General features: G+C 38.4%; 1 protein-coding gene across 1 annotated transcript in view; it reads left to right on the plus strand.

Moving 5' to 3' along the window:
- The window catches only part of PPHLN1 (periphilin 1), a 64,924-nt gene extending 45,447 nt beyond the window's left edge, over positions 1 to 19,477 (plus strand). Inside the window, exons 11-13 of the mRNA XM_040061213.2 lie at positions 16,340 to 16,454; positions 17,865 to 17,924; positions 19,143 to 19,477. Of these exons, the coding sequence (XP_039917147.1) occupies positions 16,340 to 16,454; positions 17,865 to 17,924; positions 19,143 to 19,183 (216 nt within the window). The 3' untranslated portion in view covers positions 19,184 to 19,477. The remainder of the gene's footprint in view (positions 1 to 16,339; positions 16,455 to 17,864; positions 17,925 to 19,142) is intronic.
- Positions 19,478 to 20,584: the final 1,107 nt, after the last annotated feature.

Consider the following 20,584-nt stretch of genomic DNA (forward strand, 5'->3'; position numbering starts at 1 on the left):
AAGCATTTTTAAACACAAAATCATAAATAGATTATGATATGCTGACGCAAGCTTTTAAGTGATAATCTCCAGTTGGAAATTTGCCCATTTTATTATGCTTCTTCTTCACTTGACTTCCTGGAGAAGCTATCTTGTGCAATCTCAGTATCTGTGCTGTGTATCTTTTGACTCTATTGTCTGATTTCAACTAAATTCCATTTAGGCATAAACCAAGATGATTAGTTGTTACAAGTTTTATGAAAATAAGCAGTAACAGAAACTGTATGAGTTCCAGTGGAGACTATATTATGATTGCATCCCATTATACATCAAGAAGTCCCCTTAAGCAAGTGCTGCAGTCAAAACCAACCTGTAGCACTACAGACTTCAGCTGCACGTTACAAGGAGTTTGGTGGCAACCATAGTTTGAGGAATTTTAATCCTGTATTGTACAGTCCCCTGTGATGGCAGAGTAGTCTTTGGGGCCTGACCACGAATCGGATCAAGGAAAAGAAAGAAAAATTTGCAGACCCTTACTTAACTAGCTCTCTTAAGCACAGTGTACTTCCTTACAAGTGCCTGCCTGCTACAAGGAAGTAGCCACCCTATGTTGTGTGTCGAGCCACTGCTGTCTCTGAACACTGAGTATCCTGGAAGTACTGCTTTACACAGTTATCTAATCATCAGGCAGAGAAGTCTATAGAAAGCTGTAGACTTTGGTGGTATTTGCACACTAACTGTTTATTCTTGTCATAGGGAAGATAAAACTTCAGAAAGTTTTTGTTCAGTTTCTAAAGTTGCCATAACCAGAACTGTCATATCTTCCTTTAAGATGCCTCACCATCTTCTAACATTCACAGGATTAGTTCTACATATTTTTGAGGATTAACTCACTTGGAAGCACTGGTGCCTCAGAACAGCCCCTTTCACCTGGCCTGTTGGAGCCAGTCTTTGATTTATTGTGAAACAAGCTGGCCCCTAAATTCTTGGAACTATTTCTAGCTGAGGAATGAGGTGACCTTGGAATTGGAGGGTGGAGGATATGTGGAAGAGATGAAAGGATTTTATGGTGACAGGAGAGGTAGAGTTAGCAACTGAGTGTGGGAGGCAAATGAACAAGGGTGGGACTGGACTTGCAGTTGAAAAAAAAAAAAAAGATTTTTGCCAAGATCAGGAACTGCAGCCAAGAGGGTGGGGGAAGGAATGAGATGGGGAACATGGGTGGAGATGGGAATTAATTCCACAGAAGCTCTAAAGCCCATGGGCAAATGCAGTGGAGTTTCTCCCTGGCTGGAGGGTGGAGACGCTACATCATGCAAGAAAACCTGCTGCTATTTCTGGTGCCAGAAACAAGTGGGGAGCAGTCAGGTGCTTCCAGCTTGGTGTCTTCCTCTCTGGATGCCCTTGAGGCATCTGCAGGAAACTAAAATTGTAAGGAAGGAAATGCAACGTTCCTGCATCAACTACCTGAAATTACTTACTAAAAAATTTGATGAACATGCCATTCACTGCCGTTGTTGTGTTGTCTTTTGGTTCAGTTTATTGTATTTGTCATCAACTAGGATGTAAATGTAATGTAACTTAATATAAAAAATGAGTTTTTAATGCAATTATTCATCTGCTTACCTAAGTGTAGGTCTAGCCATAACTCAAAAATGTCCTGACAATTTACAATTTTCCTTTTTCTTATGCTGATATGGGAGGAGATTTCTTGCAGCTATGTTTTTGCTAAAATCAGAAGCAGAGATAAGCGAGAGTCTCATGACCCAGATAAGTTACTAAAAACTGCTGTACTTTAGGAGTGTTCCTTTCTACTTTAAGCAGGATGGACTTTTTGCTACCCAGAAAAGCATCTATCATTATATTGGGCTGGCTCTGAAGCTTTTTGATGTGTGTAGGCATTGCTCGTGTCACAGTAAGCAGCCAGAGCAATGATCCCAAAGAAAAGTATCTCCTCTACTGTAAAGGTTGTTCTAAGTATTCCTAACAAAACATATGTGCATATTGCTGAGGAGTTATATTGAGATATGCAGAGATCTGTTGGGGATAAAGTGCTGAGCTTGATCTTGCCTTTTATGGATCGACTAAGATTTTAAAAGAGGCAAGGACATTTAGCATGTTACCTGAGTATGAGTGCTCACTGTCTGGTTTTTATGGCTGTAAGGATAGAAATTTCCATTGGTATGTTTGCACTCTATTTCACTATGTATCACTCAGCAGTAGTAAACAATAGTTTTTTACTGTATTCCTCAAAGCTGCTGTATTACATATTACATTACAGCTCTGAAAGAACATGTGTGCATATGTACATAATACATACTGTGGGCAGTGTTTCCATTCTTTAGATAATGTTTCCATGCAGTTATGGAACGTACCTTTTGTTTCTGTTTTCCTGTTTGGTAGAAATGCGGGAAATGTAATTGCATCTCTGTCACGAGGTGATACAAAGATGTTCGCATAATGCAATTGACTTAAAATATTTTTCAATAAATTTTTGATTTTTTGGGGTGCTAGAGATTTATGAGAACTTGAGTAAATACTTGCTAAGCAGACAGGGAGGACTCAAATCAAATATGGGAGAAGTGAAGGTAGTCAGACATAGTAGTGCTTCCTTTGTTAGGTATTTATTGGCTATCTGCAGGGTCTTTGGAGCAGGAGTGATTTGGCTTTGTCCACGGTGCAGCTTGCTAGGCATTGATGAACTAAGGAGAAAATGAAAAGAGGTAAATAAGTGAAAAAGATTAATACTAAGTTAAAGTAATATAAAAAGAGTAAATTGATTTGTTAGAACTAAAGAGTAGTTCTAAAATCTGGTTTAGGTGCATTGCAGCCAACAAATGGAAGCTGTTAGTCGTGTTTTCTTCATAAGCTGCTGACTTACCCTAGAGAAGGCAACTTTTTATTCCCCTTGAACAATTGCTGTTACTATTTTACACAATCTATGGAACTCTTAAATACATAAACAAATTAAATAATTCTTTGTTTAGTATGTAAATCAATTCTTTGTGTACACTTATCCTTGAAATAGCAAAATTCCTTACCAGCTGATTTAAAAATAGAAAGTATGCTATGTTTATACCCTTATGTGATTTTAAGGAACAACAAGCCCACCGGACTTTCTAATTTAAATAAGAAAATGTCATTCATTTTAATTGTTGTTTTTTATTTAATTTGGCTTGCCTGTTCTAAATAATTAAATATTTTTTTCCTAATTTAATTCTGATTCCAGACAGGATAGTTCAGTCTTTATTAGCATGGGCTGTTCATGTTTTTTGGTCTTGTTATTTTTTTCTTTGTTTGTTTGTGTTTAGTTGGGGATTTTTTAGTTGTTTGTGGGGGTTTGTTGGTGTTACTGGGGGATGATGTTTGTGTTTTGTTGGGGTTTTTTGTGGTTTTTGTTGGCTTTTTTTGTTTGGTTGGTTTTTTTTGTTTTGTTTTTTTTTTTAAGTTCTGGAAAGCTGTGTGAAGGAAGGAATGCCTTATTTTTCAGGATATGTATATATGAATAACCTCTGTATATTCTGTATCTTTGAGAACATGTGGTAATTTTGTATGAAGTAAGGTTAAAAGGTAAACGGTATGGTACTGTTTCTTTTGGCTATTGCATTAAAGTGTTTGACCTTTAGCAACCTGTCTTTATCTTAGGCAATAAACTCTTTAGTTCTGCTTATCAAAGGAGACTTCACTGCTCTCTTTCCATGCTGTTCTCATCCAAAACACACTGTATCAATCCAGCATCAGTAGACTTTATCAGCAGCAGCTATTATTCTGTTTAGAGATTAAGCATAAAAAGTTTATGTTGTAACAGTACATTTTATTCAGTAAATATTTTCAGTTGTAGTTCAGTGGTTTCAAGTTTCACTATCTAGATTAGATCTTCTTTTGTATTACCTCCTTATTACCTTACTCTTTCCCCCCAGTTTTAGCTGTTCGACTTGAAATTACTTACTTTGGTGTCACTGTAAAGGGAGTTATTTCAGACTATTCACACTATATCCTATGTCTGTCTAAAGGTAAGGTTAAAATGGCAAAGTAAGTATATTTGCAGATTTTTGATACATTTTCTAATTGTTTGGGGATCCCTTCAAATCGTCAAACATGGCAGTGGTAATTTGAAATTTGTTAGTTAAATTTGTTAGTAAATTTGTTAGGGTTTAGTTAGACAAGTTCCCCCATACCTTCAGTTGGCTGTGTGATTTACCAAAGTGAAGTTTTACACATTGGAGTATTGGCCAGAGGCAGAACATCTCTGAAGTGACCATAATTTATAATGCTGCTGGTGATACTCAACAAATCTGTAACCTGCAGGAGGCTGACATAGTTTGAGGGCAGCTGCTAGTTTGTTCTAGCTATTTTTTTTCATTGACATGTTAATTTACATGATGCTTTACTGTTGTTACTAGTAAACAAGCACTGGTACCATAATCAGCGTTTCTGTTTATAGTTGGAGTAAATAGGTTATTTCATCAAGTAAATCCAAGAAGACTGAGTCTGGACTGCTTGTATCCTTGTGTCAGCATTAGAGTGTCTAGCAGGACCAGGGCAGTGAATCCTGTGTCCAGTTCTGGGCCCCCCACTACAAGAAGGACACTTAGGTGCTGGAACTTGTCTGGAGAAGGGCAGCAGAGCTGGTGAAGGGGCTGAAACTCAGTTTTTATGAGGAGCAGCTGCAGGTGCTGGGTGTGTTTATCCTGGAGAAAAGGAGGCTCAGGGGGGACCTTACCACTCTCTTCAACTTCCTGAAAGGAGGTTGTAGCCATGTGGGAGTCAGTATCTTCTCACAGGTAGCAAGTGGCAGAAGAGGAAATGGCCCCAAGTTGCACCAGAGGAGGTTTGAATTGGATATTAGGAAAAATTCACCGAAACAGTTGTCAAACATTGGAACAGGGTGCCCAGTAGTGTGGTGGAATCACTATCCATGGTGGTATTTGAAAGATGAGTAGATATAGCACTTAGGAGCAAAGTTTAGTGGTGCACTTGGCAGTGTTATGTTTACAGCTGGACTCAATCTTAAAGGTCTTAAAGGTCAACCTTAATGATTCTGAGTTCTATCTCTTGAGTACTGGAAATATCTCTGTTACTTTTTGACTTGCATCATGCTGCTACCAAAATTTGTAGATGTCAGGGATCACAGAAAGCTGCTCTAAGCTGTCGGAAGAATACAGAGCTAAAGCTCTCAAAAAGAAACCCCAGCACAGAACAGTATTTGATGATCCCAGTTTCTTCTCTCTTTTTATAAGGAAAGACTGAAGCCAGACTCGAAAAGAATCAAAGCTTTTCAGTGTATGCCAGAATCTGAAGACAAGCAAACACTTCAAAAAGTCATGAGTGTGTTCACATATCTTGCCAAGTTTGCTCCCAATCTGTCCTCTGTCAATTCACCCACCTCATCAGGCAACTTCTGGAAAATGTTCAGGGACACTGGATTGAATAGGGCAGACATTCCTTTGATGAGTTTGATAGGTAACAGTTCTTGTGCTGAAATTCTGCAGCCTTGTGTATCTGTTTCATTAAGAAAAGAGACTGTAGAAAGCCAGTGTTCTTAGAAGATGTTTTTAAGTACAAAATGGGCTTGTTTTTCCAAATGAAAAAGACCAGTGATTTCCAAGCTCTTTTGGACCAGCTAATCGCTGTGATTCTTCAGTATTACTTACGACTATAACCCAAACTTATCAAACAATTAATTCCAAGTACCATGGGGGTACAGTCTGTGGTACATCCACTCAGTAAATGTAGAACTTGTACCACATTCCCTTGGAACCACAGTTGGTAATCGCTGCCCTAAGACATGTGATTTACTAACCATAAAAGACAATCTCTACTCTTTGTGGCTTTCTTTAGGGAGGGACATGCTTTCTGTTTTTACCGATTTTTGGATCAGATTTCTGCATCCAAATTGATGTGGAAATAACTTGAGAATTGTGGGAACAGATTTAGAAGGAGAGATAGTTTGTGTGTTGAATGCTAGAAACACAGAAGGAATGAACCTATTTGCAGTGAAAAATGAGGCTTCATCATACAGGTTCTCTGACCTGCTCCAAGCCCAGCAGTGCTTTATGTTTTGTTTCTGTATATATTTTGTATTTGACTGAAGTTACATACTAAGATACACAAACATCTAAACACAGATCCTGTGTTCTTTGTCTGGGTTAGGTGGAAGTTCTGTGAGTGTTTCCAGATGAGCTCAATGTGGACACATTAGTGTAAAGCTGTAGATAAACATCCTCTTTAGACATCATCCATAGCTGCTCATCACTTTCTCACCCAGGATAGGTGGTTCCTCCCTGCAGCCCAACTGATGTCCTAGCATGTGACCTAATGAGACTGGTTGTGCCTAAGAATTCATTTTAGGAGTAGTCCTGTATATTACTGTCTCACACAAACAAGTGGAGCGATGGTTTCTGACATAGGGATGCTGACAGCTGGGAAGGGGGAATAGCATTTTCAGCCCTCACAGCTGCATGTGGAAAAAGATACCTATCCACAAGCTAAGGAAAGATTAGAGAAGTCTTCCAAAATAATTTACATTGTCATTTGTTTGGTTTCAGATTTGAAATGAGTACTTAAAGGAAATGATGAGTGACTGTTTCAAGGGTAAAGGCAGGACAGTGACTTACACTTGAAAAAAATTTGATTCATTATTGAAGCACTAATAAAACTGATTTGTGAGGCTAATATAATGTGTGAAGTAATTCTAAACCTTCAGAAGCAGTAAGGTTTAACATAAACTAAGCCATAAAATGTTGGTGATTGAAGTAATTGTTTTTCTTCTTGCAGCTGTTGCTTTTCTTTTCTGAAAAGCTGTCCATTACATACAGTAGTTTACTTTTTTTGTGTATTTTCTTTATGCTGCATATATGGTGAAAAAATCTAACTGTTTGGCATGTAATTTCAAACTTGCTTTAGTATATTTTTAACCATTAAAGAAAAAAAAAAAAATTGTTCTTTGTATAGTGATGGGGAGGAAATCTTCTCTTGTGAGGACTGGTTCTTAAACTCATAGATCCACCAGCTTTGAATTTGTATTAGCAATGCTGCTACCAGTTAATTGTTAATCTGCTCAGAGTTGTTCTTAATTGGAAACAAAGGGGGAGGGGTGGTTTTTTTCGTATTCCTGCTTATTTTCATTGTGCTGTAGGAGAAAATACAGGTAATCCACACCTCAGGATAAAATGCTGTCTTGCCCATTAACAAAAATGAACCCACTTAATGCAGAATGTTGTTGAATCTGAGAATAGTTGTAGCTGAGGATATTTGTTGAAACTGAAAGTGGGAGACTTTTTTTGAGGGAAAACTAAGTCATCACAAGTCAGTTTTGGGTTAAATCAAATGCGTTGTTTTTGATCTTGACTTCAACACAGTCTGTGGATTTTGATCTACTGTACATTTCATACAAAATATTTGTCTGGTTTTATGACAAGAAAGATTGGTTTGTCATTTTATTGTTGCTCTTAATATGCAGCCCATTCTGCTGAGCTTAAATGAATATCGCTTTCCTTTATGGTTGTGGCCATAACTGAAAATTATTTAAAGCATTTTTAACAAGACAATTAACATAGAGTTTTGTGTAGATAAACTTCACCCTTCCTGTTTTGGATGGAGCAATAACTTTACTGTGGATCAGATTTAGGAAGTGGCTTTCCATCAATTCAGTATTTTATAAATAAAAAGTTGTAGGGTGAGGCCCTTCCTTTGGCATAAAGCTGATTATTTCCTGTTTAATCCTGAACTGGTGTATTTCAACTAAAGGGAGTTTTCTAGCACCTGGTAGAGAGGTTTTTATGATTCTGTTTTCATTTATGCTTCTACAAAAATACAGTTTCTATGTTTGCATATTATTATAGAAGAAAGAGAAATGTATTATATATGTATTCTATTTATGTATTATTAAATACATAAATAGCCCTTGTACAACTTTTGCACTTGGCCGCACAGTTGTTTGTACCGTGTCATTCCTAAACGTACAGCTGGGTATTCTTATACATGAGCTGAAAAGATGTCATTGCCATATCTTCAAGAGATCATCAGTACTTCCAGAGAGATTTAGAAACTGATGAATTGTAATTGCAGTGGGGTTTTTTATTTCATATTTATCATCTCCTTGCACCAGGCACATGCTTTCTATAAGAAGGATATGTAAGAGGCAGAATTCAAACTCGTACTGCTGTTTTACCTAAGGAACACACAAGTTAATATATGAAGTAACTTTACCCTCATCCAACACATCTGTTGTAAAGAAGCCTATGAAATCTAGGCCACACACAAACAGGTCTCCAAGGGCCTGTAGTTGGTGTTAAAATGCTGTTATTATGTGGTCTGATTGGTTTAGTAAAGAATTATCTCCAGTAAAACTATGTAACATAATAGTCCTTGCTCTCCCACATGGGAGCTACTTCTGCTTGACTAAGCAAGACATTTCTTGAAGGAATAATAATAACTTGTTCTTGCCAAAATGTAACATTAAATGAAGTGTATCATCATGTACATTTGTTATGTACTAGTTCTTATTAATCTTAACATTTAAGTCCTCCACAATAGTATTAAAAAAATAGTAAACACACGGATTTCCTAGCAAAATATTTAAAATACATTCTAGCTTCTTGTTGAAAACTTGCGTGTAGTAGTTTTAAAGCATTGAGTAACTATTTGGAAGTTTTCATAAATAAAAACTCTGTTTTCTAAATAGTGCCAGCTTTTGATATGGTTGCTCTGAATTATACAGCCTTGCTCTACAGATCTGTCCTTGGGTAACCACAGCTGTAAACAGGTACTGCACTTGTTGACTCCAGATTTTAATTGCTTTTTAATTATATTATTCTTTAGGTCTCCTCATCAGTGTCATACCAAAGCTGTATGTTCATTTTTAGATCGCTCTATAAGCACCGAGTGAACGCGCAGAAATGTGTTTCGTTTGGGTGGTGGAGGGAAGGAGAAGGGGCTCGAGGCGGTGTGCAGGCTCTCTGCAGAGGTGATTGGAGGGCTGATTGCTGCCCAGGGGCTGAGCCCTGCACAGCAGAGCCACGGGCAGAGGTGCTGGGGCGGGCAGCTATGGAATGCTGGATCCGGGCACGGGCTTTCCTCAGCAGTGGTGGGCTCCACCTCACGCAGGCCCCGCGGCCCCGCTGTAGTTGTGCGGGTGTCAAGAGGGGCGTGGTATGAAGCAATGCGAAATCTAGGTGAAGTCTTGAGTTTAAACTAGAGGTGATGGATTCACATAGGGAAATAATTCTGCCCGCATTTTCTGCCCAGCGTGTGTAAAAGACCAGGGTTGTGTCTCAGGACCCAACTCTTCAGACTTTTCAGCCTTAAAAATGTAAACTCAGCAGAGTTGGTCACTGTTGACACACCCACTCACCCACCCCTCAGTTTTACACAGCACTTTTCATCTCTTTTCACACTAGAATTCTACTTTTAAATGACGTGGGGGGAAGCCTTGTGGTGGCATCGTTTTAGACTGCATGTCCTCTATCAGATTAGTTTAGTCAAAGGGATGAATGATGCTGTGACCCAGAAGCAAGGTACTGTAAACTAGCTGAACAGAAACTGTGCCTCCCAGCACCTGCCCCTGCTGTGCTTAGCTCACCTGCTGCCCCCACATGTGGCCATACTGGTCCTTGAGGACAAAATGGAGTTCAAACATGAATTCCTATCTCTTTTAAAGTGAGGGCTCTATCAATATCTCTTCCGCACAAGGAAGACTTTTCAGTCAGATATTTAGATGCCAAAAATGGTGGGCTTTCATTCTGAAAGTTGATTAAATCTATTGAAGTTCCTGAAAAGGAGCTTGAAAGTTTCATTGGAAAGGGAGGCAGAATTGCATTTAAGTGCAAATAACTTTAATATTTTGTCTAGCTTCAGTAAGAAGCAAATTAACATTAAATTGTTCATTATTACATAATAGATTAAATAACTTGTTTCTCCCAATTTGCATTTCAATAAGTATCTAATTGATATTGATTAATGGGTGCAGAAAATGTTACATAGATACAGGGCAAAACTTAGTGTGTTTTTAAGAAAGGAATAGAGTACACTTGTTGATATTTTATAATTAAAAATTTTATGCCATTGTAAACTGCATACTATTGTAACCAAGCATTGAATTTGTCCTATGTTAATTTAGCTTTTTGTAATCATAAAAAAATAGTTCATCTTAGTTGAAAATCAGTTTAAAATGTCTTGATCATGAAAATTGTCTGCAAGTGGTTTAATGACAGTTCTGAGCATTTTTTGCGCTGTGGAGCTATAAATTTACATTTTGTACTCATAAACATAACACTACAATTACATTGCCACTGCAATGATGAAAATTTCTGTGTACTCTTTTAGTAGAGGATTAACTTGTTATAGTTTGGAAGAGTAAATTTTAGGTAAGTTAATGAAATCTAATTTACATGGTTGAAAAAAAAAAATCCAAGATAACATATAAAGAAATTAAAAATAAGAGATAAGGGGACAGATAATAATTCCTTTTAAAATATGCCATTGACAAAGAAAAAGATGTGATAGTGGCAATTCAATGTTTAGTAGTTTCCCAATTTGCTTAAGCTTACATGCACAATTAAAATGCAAATTTGACTGAATATGCAATCAGCTTAGTTAGGTCTACAATACCAAAAAAAAAAAAAAAAAAAAAAAAGGTATTGTTTTTAGTGAGAAATAGAAAAAAAATTATACCTCATAGTCTGTCTCACCCATGCTGGGAAAACCTGGCATAGATGTGGCTTGGTTAATAGAAGAATGGTTTGTCAGACTTATTTTAGGTCTGCTCAGAAAGGAAGTAAGAAGCTGGTTTATACCACCAGAGGGCTATACCAAACCAGCTATCATAGTTTAGGTGAGGGAACAAAAGCTGTTATCTCTGTCTGGTGTAGGGGGGCCTTGGGGCATTATTGAAGTGTGGGAAATTTGCAGCAGCTTGTTGATGGAGTGTCTGGAATGGATATGGTATGGCTTTCAAACTGGTGTTGTACTTGTGCTCTGCATGTTGATGCTCTGCCTCCAGTGAGAAATCAAGCAACTACCAGTGAGCATGTTTCTTCTTTCTTCCTTGCATGGAGTATTTGATGCATGTGGGAAATACGCTCTTAGTAACTGAAAAGCTTCTGTCTTCTGAAAGATAATACGTTAAATGAGTACTTGGGTGAATCACAGATGCAGAATTGCGATTGCTGGGCATGTTGGGTCTTCTCAAAGTGAGTTAGTATCTAAAGGTTGCAGGCTATTTAACATGGTTTCTGAGGCACAACCCTAGCTCCTTCCTCTGTGTTAACTAAGCCTTGGGGGTCTTTGGCCTTTGGATGAGGAGCTGAGAACAGGCATCTCTTGAAGATGAGTACTGACTCACAGGCACTGATGGTGGGCTGTGTACATATGGTGCAGAGCTGCTCAGAGAGTCTTTGACTTGTGTCGTGGTGCTCTGAAGGAGTTCTTTCTGGTGGAGGCGAGAGAGTGTTAGGTAAATCTTGAAATTTATGGAATGCTAAAACCATTCAAATCCAGGAAAGGTTGTGAGGAAAAAGAGCAAGGTGTTGGAAATTACAGACTAAATCATGGACATCAATTTCACCTGCTAAATCACCATGTCATCATAATGGATGTGGTCTTTATCATGTTTGCTGGTCCTGCTTGTCTTTGTGAGCAGAAGACCCCCTTCTGCACTGGGGTTTGCCCATCTCCTGCATATTGCTGCTCAAGCCTGGCATATGCAAGTCTCTGGTTTAATTCTATTGAAGAGGCTTTCCTGTGTGTGTGTGAAGCCAAGAGCATTCAAAAAGGTTCCAGTGTCATATTGATTCAAAAAAGTATTTGGAGAGGAAAGTGGTTTAATATCTGCATAGAAAATAAAGTGCATCCATTAGAACAATTTTCCCAGAAATGAGAAGTGGAGATTCATTTGAGTCATTTCTGAGACACAAGAAATTTGAATCTCCCATTTGCTACTCCGTTCTACTTTCTACAAGCTGTGGGCATGAGAGATACAGAGGCTAACTTTTGTGTCCTGATGGGACCACTCTTCCAGAGAGTCATTCCAGTTATCAGAGAACTCTCTCATTTTCCTTTTCCTCAAAGCCTGTTTAGAATAGGTACTGTGATTTTAGCTGTTCTGAGTCACCTTGAGAAGTTAAAAAAACCTTTCTTAGTACAGACTGTAAAGCTAAGCTGGGCAAACTTGGTGCATGGGTTGAAATAAGGTTTGGCCTCATCCCCTTTGAATACCATTGTTTGCTCTTACTGTTGAAATAAAGCTGGTTTTTGGCCAGGTATGCAAGATTTTGAGATCAAGATGGCTCTTAAGGTTCTTCTGCAGCCTGTATTATTTGCAGGGGAGGACATCCTAAGTTCTAGTTTGCATTGTCATTACTGTTTATATAGTGCAACAGCACTTTTGCATAAACTATATTTGCAGCTCAGGAACAGTTTTAAAGAAAAACATGGTGCTTTGCTAGTCTGAAAATTATATGGACTTCCTCAGTGAGTAGCAGGCATGTTGTCAAGATATTCCCTAGCTATATGTAATTTCACCCATCAGCAAAACCATTCAGTGTTTTTCTTCAGTTTAAGCCAAGACCATTTTTAGATTATCATTGAAAAAGGGATATAGCAGTCAAAGACATGAGCAGTCCCCTTGTGCTTGCTTCCTCCTCTCTTTCTTCCTGTTCAGAGGTTAATGTTCCACAGCTGAGCTGGAAGAAGTGTGTGGTATCCATAATTTTTTCCACGTCAGTGTAATACATTTTAATTCAAGACACTGTTGATGGCACTTTGAAGTTCACTGTGAAAACCTGGTACAGATGTAGATGAGGGAGTTCTCAAAAGTTTCATTCTGCCCAGAGAGTTCTAGGGCCTGATTGCCTCCAACCTGGCCAACTGACATCTCCATTTCTCTAATTAGGTCTGGAAGTAAATGTCTTTTAGCTATATTTAAACCATTCTAAGTGCAAATTTTGGTTTAGTTTTCTCAAATAAATGAGATATGTTCACTAACATATTGCAGGTGCATCACAACTTTGTATTTGCATCAAGTACTTACACGGAGAATGTCATGGCAAAGGGCTGATCTCAGCCAGAGCCTCTATGCCCTTATGTAACATTCTAAAATTCCATGAGAGTAACATAAAAGTATGCATATTTATGATCCTATGACCTCACAGATGCCAGATGTGCTGTTTTTGGAAAGCACTTCAAAGAACTTGAATTCAGCTTAAATACTTGTAATGCGTAGGAGAAGCAAGAGTGCACATATATATAGATATATACAGTGTGTGTATATAAAATTGTATTTACATATTTGGAAGTAGAACAGCTGTTTCTACTTCTTCTTCATCTACTTACTAAAGTTTTACATACTCTTTCCATTATGCTGATGCTGTAGCTTAGGTCAGAGAATGAATGTATGCTAGGGCTTCGGTAAATGATCGTCCTGTGGCTCTAGCTGTTTTTTTCAGGATTATCTGATTTATGTGTCAGACAGAATAATCATGTCATTGGTATCATTCCCTTTCTTGTTTTTCATTTTAAAAATGTTATTTCGTCTTTCTCCACACATGGAATCATTTTCAGGTTTTAGTTCCAGATGTTTACAGATGAGCTTTCCATGGTCTGAGCTCAAAATCAGTATCAGCTGGAATTTTAAAGATAGGGTTATTTTCATATGTTGTTGGGTCACGAGTTCTTCCATTATTTTTCTCCAACAGAGAGCTCTTTTTGCATGGTTGAAATCTTTTCTGCAGTTTTCTTTCTTCCTTAAGCATCACATTCTCATCTTATTTTTCAGAAATAGTCACCTTTTATTCTGTCTAAAGATAGATATTAATGTCATGCCACTGTTCCTCTTCTTTCAAGAGCTTTTGGTGCTTTTACAAATTTTTCAAATAATTGATTGTACCATTAAGCTGTAATTAATTAACACATTCTGTATTTATATTCTTGTAATTGATAATATCCATTTCCTTCTGTAAAGGATAGTAAAATATCTCTGAAAGTTGGTAGTTATGCCTTGATTTCAGATATAAACTGGTTTGTGAAGTTTTCACTTTAAGACCATGGCTCACAGATCTTTCAGTTGTGCTGATGCATCTGTTTTTGCAATTGAATCACTGAATCACATTAACTGGGGGGGAAGTAATTTTAAAAGGGAGCACCTCAGTGATGCAATTTACATTGCAGCTATACAAATAGATTTATCAGCACAATTGTGAAGGAGGCAGATTGCACCAGGAGGATCAGAATTAGCAGCTGGAGCAGAAAGCTTGTTGAGAGAAAATTGGTCAATGAATATTAGAGGAGCTGAGCTGTTTCCTTTTTTGTTTTCTGTTGTTAAAAGTGCCTTCCCACTCCACCTTTTCCCTCTTCCCCTAATTTAGGTAAATCCTATTTTTTTTTAAAGTCTTCTGTCACAAAGTATGAAAACATTCATCTCTCAGATGAAAGTGTTCAGTTTCCATGTTGTTGTGACAGCAAAGAGATTCTGACTTCAGGATTCAGTAGTGATGAGGGCTCTCTTGATTATTTTCCAAGTCTTCTTTTGTGAAAGTTTGGAAGAAAAATGTGCTTAGATCAAGCTAGTATTCATATGCTAACAGTCAGAGAATTTCATCTGGGTTACTGCTTTGTGGTGTGTAGAAGTAGCAGGTAGCACTATTTGCCATTAGTTTGCAGACCCATGAAATGCAAAGCATAGAGAAAAGTTGTAGCCTTGGGTGCCTCCCCGTGCAGCTCTTTCTGAGCTTTTTCTTTGGGAAGCAAGAAAAAAGTAACACCGATTTTCTCTGTTTAAAGTTCTTTTACCAAGTACCGTGTTTCACTTGCTGTGGAGCTTGAGCTCTGAGAGTCTGGGTTTTGGGCTGTTATTTTACTACCAAAGAATTACAAAGCAGAAAACAAACCCCTCTCTGAAAAAAACGCCGTGTGCATTTCCACACTTAAAAATGTTTAGCTCAAGTTTGGTTTGGGCTATACTCTTCTTTTTGACTTATTGCTCTCCACTTAGATTAGTTCCTTCCAAAAGGTTCTTCTATTTCCCAACCAGTGTTTGAAAAGTGGGTGTGATCTTAAACTGTTTTCCTAGACTATGCTATTAAGCATTTGAAAATTGTTTTCATTAAAGGTATCATGATAATCATTGTGTTTCTAAGAATAGTTTAGTTTTGTACAGAATGTTGGGGTTTTTTGCTGTTTTTCTGACATGAAGATGCTTGAGCTGACCTCAAACAGGTTCTTATGAATGGCTTCTTAGGGTGGGTTTTCATTGGGGGAGGGATGGGTGTGTTTTGTTTGTTCTTTTCTTTCATTTTTAGTAAAGGGTAATTGCTTACACACGGTTGTATCATTTCTGTCCACAATACAGATAAATGTGAAAGGAAAGGGTTGCACTTCTCTATGAAAAACAAGTTCTAAGACAAGCAGACAACACCAAAAGATAATCATACCTGGAAGAATATCAACATTTTAGCTTTTTTTCCTCAAAAAAAAAAAGATGTATGGAGGTAGTTTTTACTTCAGTCAAAAAGCTAGTGTATTTTCTAAATGGAAATTGGCCTGAGAGGTTTGAAAATGAGCTGCAGTTCAAAGACTTTGAGAAGTTCCTTTTTTGCTGGGTGTTTAGATAAATAAACTTAGCTGGAATCTGGAAAAAAAAATTAAATGTCACTGATTTGCTTTGGAAACAGCATAAGAGCATGGTCATGTGTTTGTTGCTGAAAAACAGTTGAGTGATAATGAAATGTTACTTCACCTCAAATGTGGTGCATGACTGACTTGCAAACTCCTTATTCTTTGTGGGAGGAGGTCAGATGGGTTCAAGTAAACGACTGCCACGACTTCTTTAATCCTTAGTGATTGAATCACCAATGCATCCAAACTAATTAAAGTCATCTTTGTTAAGGACTTCTACAAGAAATGGATATCCAACAAACAAACAAAATTTGGTGAAAATATTTAAGCACAACTTGTATTTAAAATATTAGGAAATATTAAAACTAAATTATTGGTGCTTTGTGTGAAGATTGAGATTGCTAGACATTTTATAGTTTAATTTTAAATCTATTGAAATGAAAAGAAAATCTGGTTTAATATTTCTACTTTGCTCTACCATTATTTACTAAATTTTACTGCAAGGGGAGCTTCATTTCTTTCTTTCATCCCATAAAAGTTATTTTTGGTACCCAGATTGTGCTGAGCTAGTTACATTTTTATTAGCACAGGTCAGAAGAGAGGAAATGGCCAGTAAGTTTTACAGCTGAAACTCAGGTTAGATCTAATATCCTTTGTTACATTTGGATCTAACTCAGTGTAAGGGCTGTTGGTGTGCTAATGTAAAGAGTTTTGCATTTAATAATTTTCTAAAATGTGTTGTTTCTAGGTCTACAGACAAGACTGTGAAACGTTTGGCATGGTAGTGAAGATGCTAATTGATAAAGATCCATCATTAGAGAAGTCCATTCAGTTTGCCCTGAGGCAGAATTTGCATGAAATAGGTGAGCGATGCATTGAAGAACTCAAACATTTCATTGCTCAGTACGATGCTGCCAACCAAGATGTATCAGAGTCCTTCAAAGAGGGCTCATACTAAGGACAAAAACATCCTTTTAGATCCTCTGCATTGTGTCTGCCATAGTTCATAAATCTGCTTTTTGAGGGGAAAGAGGAGCCCTTCGAGGTTTGAACCCAAGGCCTGCACTCCTTTGTAGTAGCTCAGGTGGCTGTTCCCTTGTCCGCTGTGTCTCCACGATTGTATCCATCCTACCTGTTCTTGTTGACATATATTCCTTTGAAAGTATGTTCTTTTCAAAAATGCTGTAAAGCAACAAACTGTTTTTGAAACCATACACAGTTACCTTGGAAAAAATAATCAGTCTGATGTCTGTACATGTATGTTTTGATGCTTATGAGTGTAACTTGAAACATTGTATTTTTTATTAAAATTTAATGAAGCCACTCTCATTCCTCAAGTTATGCACAAGTATGTCTTGTTATCATGCATACTATAGGAAGGGAAAACTTGCAAAATTGGTCACAATTATGATTTAAATTTATTTATTCTGGTTTAATTTAAAGCTTCAGGTGAATTCTGTAAAATTACACTGGGGTTATCTCTAGTCTCTGGCTGCCAGAGCAATTAACTACTTGACTTAAGAAGTGCTGTATTTTTGTCCCAATTGCAGGTTCTGCAAATGCCTTTTAAAATTTGGTGTTTTCTGTATCATGCCTCATTACAAGTAAGCAGTATTATGTAGGATGGATTCAATTTTTTATTACTGTTTTCTCTGTTTTCGACAACACTGTACAGAACGTAGCTTTAGGCAGCCACTGAGCAGGGAAAAGTTGCTTTTCCTACTCTGTCACTCTCCCCACTTACAACTTCTCAAGCCTTTTCATCCATCAGTTTTAACAATAAGGAGGCTGTGTGTAATCTTTATTTCCAGCTTCAAGAAGGAGCGGGAATTGAGGTGTTGAGGATAGGCAAGGAAAGTGAGCAGGACCATCTCTCCAGTAAACCCAGGTTGATTTGGATTATGTGTAATACAAAGTTTATCCCTAAGGCCTCAAATTCACTATTTCACACCTGGGTGACTCTAGTTAGCTGGTTAACACACCTGGTTAGCTTCTGGCACCACTTTTGACCTGATAAAACAACTTGCAGTTTGGGAATAGTGGTTGAGGAAAGCCAAGAGGTTCCCAGTGAAAAACATTTAGGACTCAGTGGAATCCTGACAATTACAATTATTAAGGTACTCGTTTTTTATTAACATTTTAGGAAAGGGATAATTTGAGTCATAATCACAAAGAGGTACATTTAAGCTCATGATTGTTTTGTATAAATTTGTATTTAGAACGTGTGAAAGTCACTCTGTAAAAGGACTAATAACCAAACTCACTATTTTCAGATTTCATCAGAATGGTGTGCAGAAACACAAAGGAAGTAGCACTGATTTTGCATGTTCAAGGTACTGTATGTATCACGGCATCTTACACATGCAAATCTTGATATGCTATATTAAATATGTATTGCATCAGATTCCTGAGATGCCTGGTTAGTTCTCATGTCAGTAGGGGGAGGTTTTGCAGTTGTCTTTTCTTGTTTTCTAAGAGTTCAGTTACTCCAAGGAGATGACTTGCAACTTCCCTTGTTAGCACCTGGGATTGTGTGGGCTGCACTGCACAGTGAGTGGGAATCAGCTCATGGATCCTACAGGATGCTAATTTGGGGAGGGAGAGAGGGGAAGAGAAGCAAGCTGTTGTGACATAGTAGTGAGACCTGACCTGCCCCTTCTGGCAACAACCTGGTTTACTGAGATCAAAGTCTTCTCTGATACAGAAGCCTAACTATAGGACTTCACTACTTGCCTACAGGACTGAGAGCCTTCAGGATGTTACATCTGAGTTTCTACTTTGGGTTAGAAATCCTAATGGGAAAATTAAAATTGTGTGTAATATATTTTTTATTAAAAAACTCTGTTGTTACTGTACAGTTTGTTAGGAGTTTCCTTTGTTAGAAGCCTGATTAAGTTTACTATTATAAAAGTATCCAAGTTTTCAAGTGCTTTTCTGTAAAGTAAGACATAAGTTTAGAGTCATAGAATCACAGAATATCTCAAGTTGGGAGGGACCTGTAGTGTTGGTTGAGTCCAGTTCCCTGCTCCTCACTGAACCCCTAGGAGCGCTGCCCAGGTGCTCCTTGAACTCAGGCAGGCTTGGGGCTGTACCACTTCCTTGGGGAGCCTGTTTCAGTGACTAACCACCCTCTCATGTCCAATCTGAACTTCCGCTGATGCAACTTCATTCCATTTCCTTGAGTCCTCTCACTGGTCACCAGAGAGCATTCATTGCCTGCCCCTTTGCTGCCCACCTGGAGGAACCTGGAGAATGCAGAGGCCACAGCTCAGTCTCATCCAGGCTCCTCCTTTCACCACCTTGATCACCCTACTCTGAGTAGACAAATAGATTTATATCCTTTTATTATGGCACCCAAAAGTGCCCTCAGCACTCGAGGTGAGGCACCAGTGTAGACAAGTGTAGCAGAGCAGGACAATCCCCTCCCTTGTCCGACTGGCAATGCTGTGTCTGATGCCCCCCAGGACAGGAGTGGCTCTCCTGGCTGCCAGGGCACTGCTGATTCACATAGAATTTACCATCAACCAGGACTCCCAAATCTCTTTCTGCAGGGCTGCTGTCCAACTCCTCATTCCCCAGGATTTATGGATAATCAGGACTGTCCTGTCCCAGGTGGAGAATCTGGCACTTGCCCTTTGTTAAACTTCATTGCAGCTGGTCATTGTCCCTCAGCTCGTTAGTGTGTTCAGATCTATCTGCAGGACTTACCTGCTCTTGAGGGAGTTCACAGCTCCTCTCAGTTTAGTATGATCAGCAAACTCATTCAATGTACGTTTGACTTGTTGGTCTCCATTAAAGAGCACTGGCCCTAAAACTGAGCCCTGGGGACTCCCGCTGGTGACCAGATGCCAGCCTGAGGTAACCCCATTCATTATGCCTAATCATTTGTTTAATCTTTTTTTTTTTTTTTTTTAATTGATTAAACTTTACCTGTGAACTAAGGAGTCTTTTGTGTTTTTTATAAGTGCTATTTCTGTGAAAGGTTTAATTCACATTTCTAAGTGATAAGTAACTGATTTTCTGTCTAATACTTGGTATTGTGTTGAATGTCTGCATTTAACCTTTTGTGATGTATGCTTTCAGTTGTTGTAAGTGAAATATACTATGGCAAGCCTTAACTTGCTTGCTTTACAAGTATGTATCTTGGACTAGTTTCACCTCATGTAAAAAAAATTGTCCTTGGTCTAGTGATCAACCTCAATGGGGTTCTGGAAAGCTGTAGGAAGAGCACTGGGGGAAGAAAACATGCTGTCATGGAGGAATTTAATTTGTCACCTCCATAGCTCCTGAAAACAGAAATTACTCCTAGCACTTGTTAATGTTGCAGATAACCTTAAAAATTAAAAAGAAGGTGGAAATTGAAGGAGTATGGAAATTCAGTGCTGTCTGCCTCTGTAACCTCACTTGGGTGAGTTGGCAGCTTTGAGTGACAATGTTAGCAGTAAAGGAGAAAATCAGCAACAAAACCACTATTTGTATGAAAGGAGGTAATGCCAGGTACCAGAGAAGGACTAAGTCCTTGTCTTCCTCTTGTCTGCAAGATTTTCAGTATTGATGAAGATAGTTTTGCCTTCGTATTTTTCACTGTCATGAAGGTTGTACTGGGTGTGACTGGGATGGAGTTAAATGTTCCCCGGAGTGGCTGGTGCAGTGGTACTGTGCTTCAAGTTTTTCCTGGAAGCATGATGATATCACTGGGATGTTTTAGCTATTGGTGAACAGAGCTTACCCAGAGTCAAGGCCTTTTCTGCCTTTCAGCCCACCCCACCACTGAGGAGGCTGGGAGTGCACAAGACGCTGGGAGGGAACACAGCCAGGACAGCTGACCAAGGGTGACAGGGCATCATGCTTGACATACAAAACAAGGGATGGGGCAAGGAGTTTGCCAGAGCTGCTGCTGTTGGCTAGTGCTGAGCTAGTGGGTTTTTTGGTATCACTTCAGGGTTTTCTGTTGGAGGTTTTTTGCTTGTTTGTTTGTTATGTATTAAATGGT

This window comes from Hirundo rustica, chromosome 4 (genome assembly GCF_015227805.2).
Source record: "Hirundo rustica isolate bHirRus1 chromosome 4, bHirRus1.pri.v3, whole genome shotgun sequence".
In the NCBI taxonomy this organism is placed as follows: Eukaryota; Metazoa; Chordata; class Aves; order Passeriformes; family Hirundinidae; genus Hirundo; species Hirundo rustica.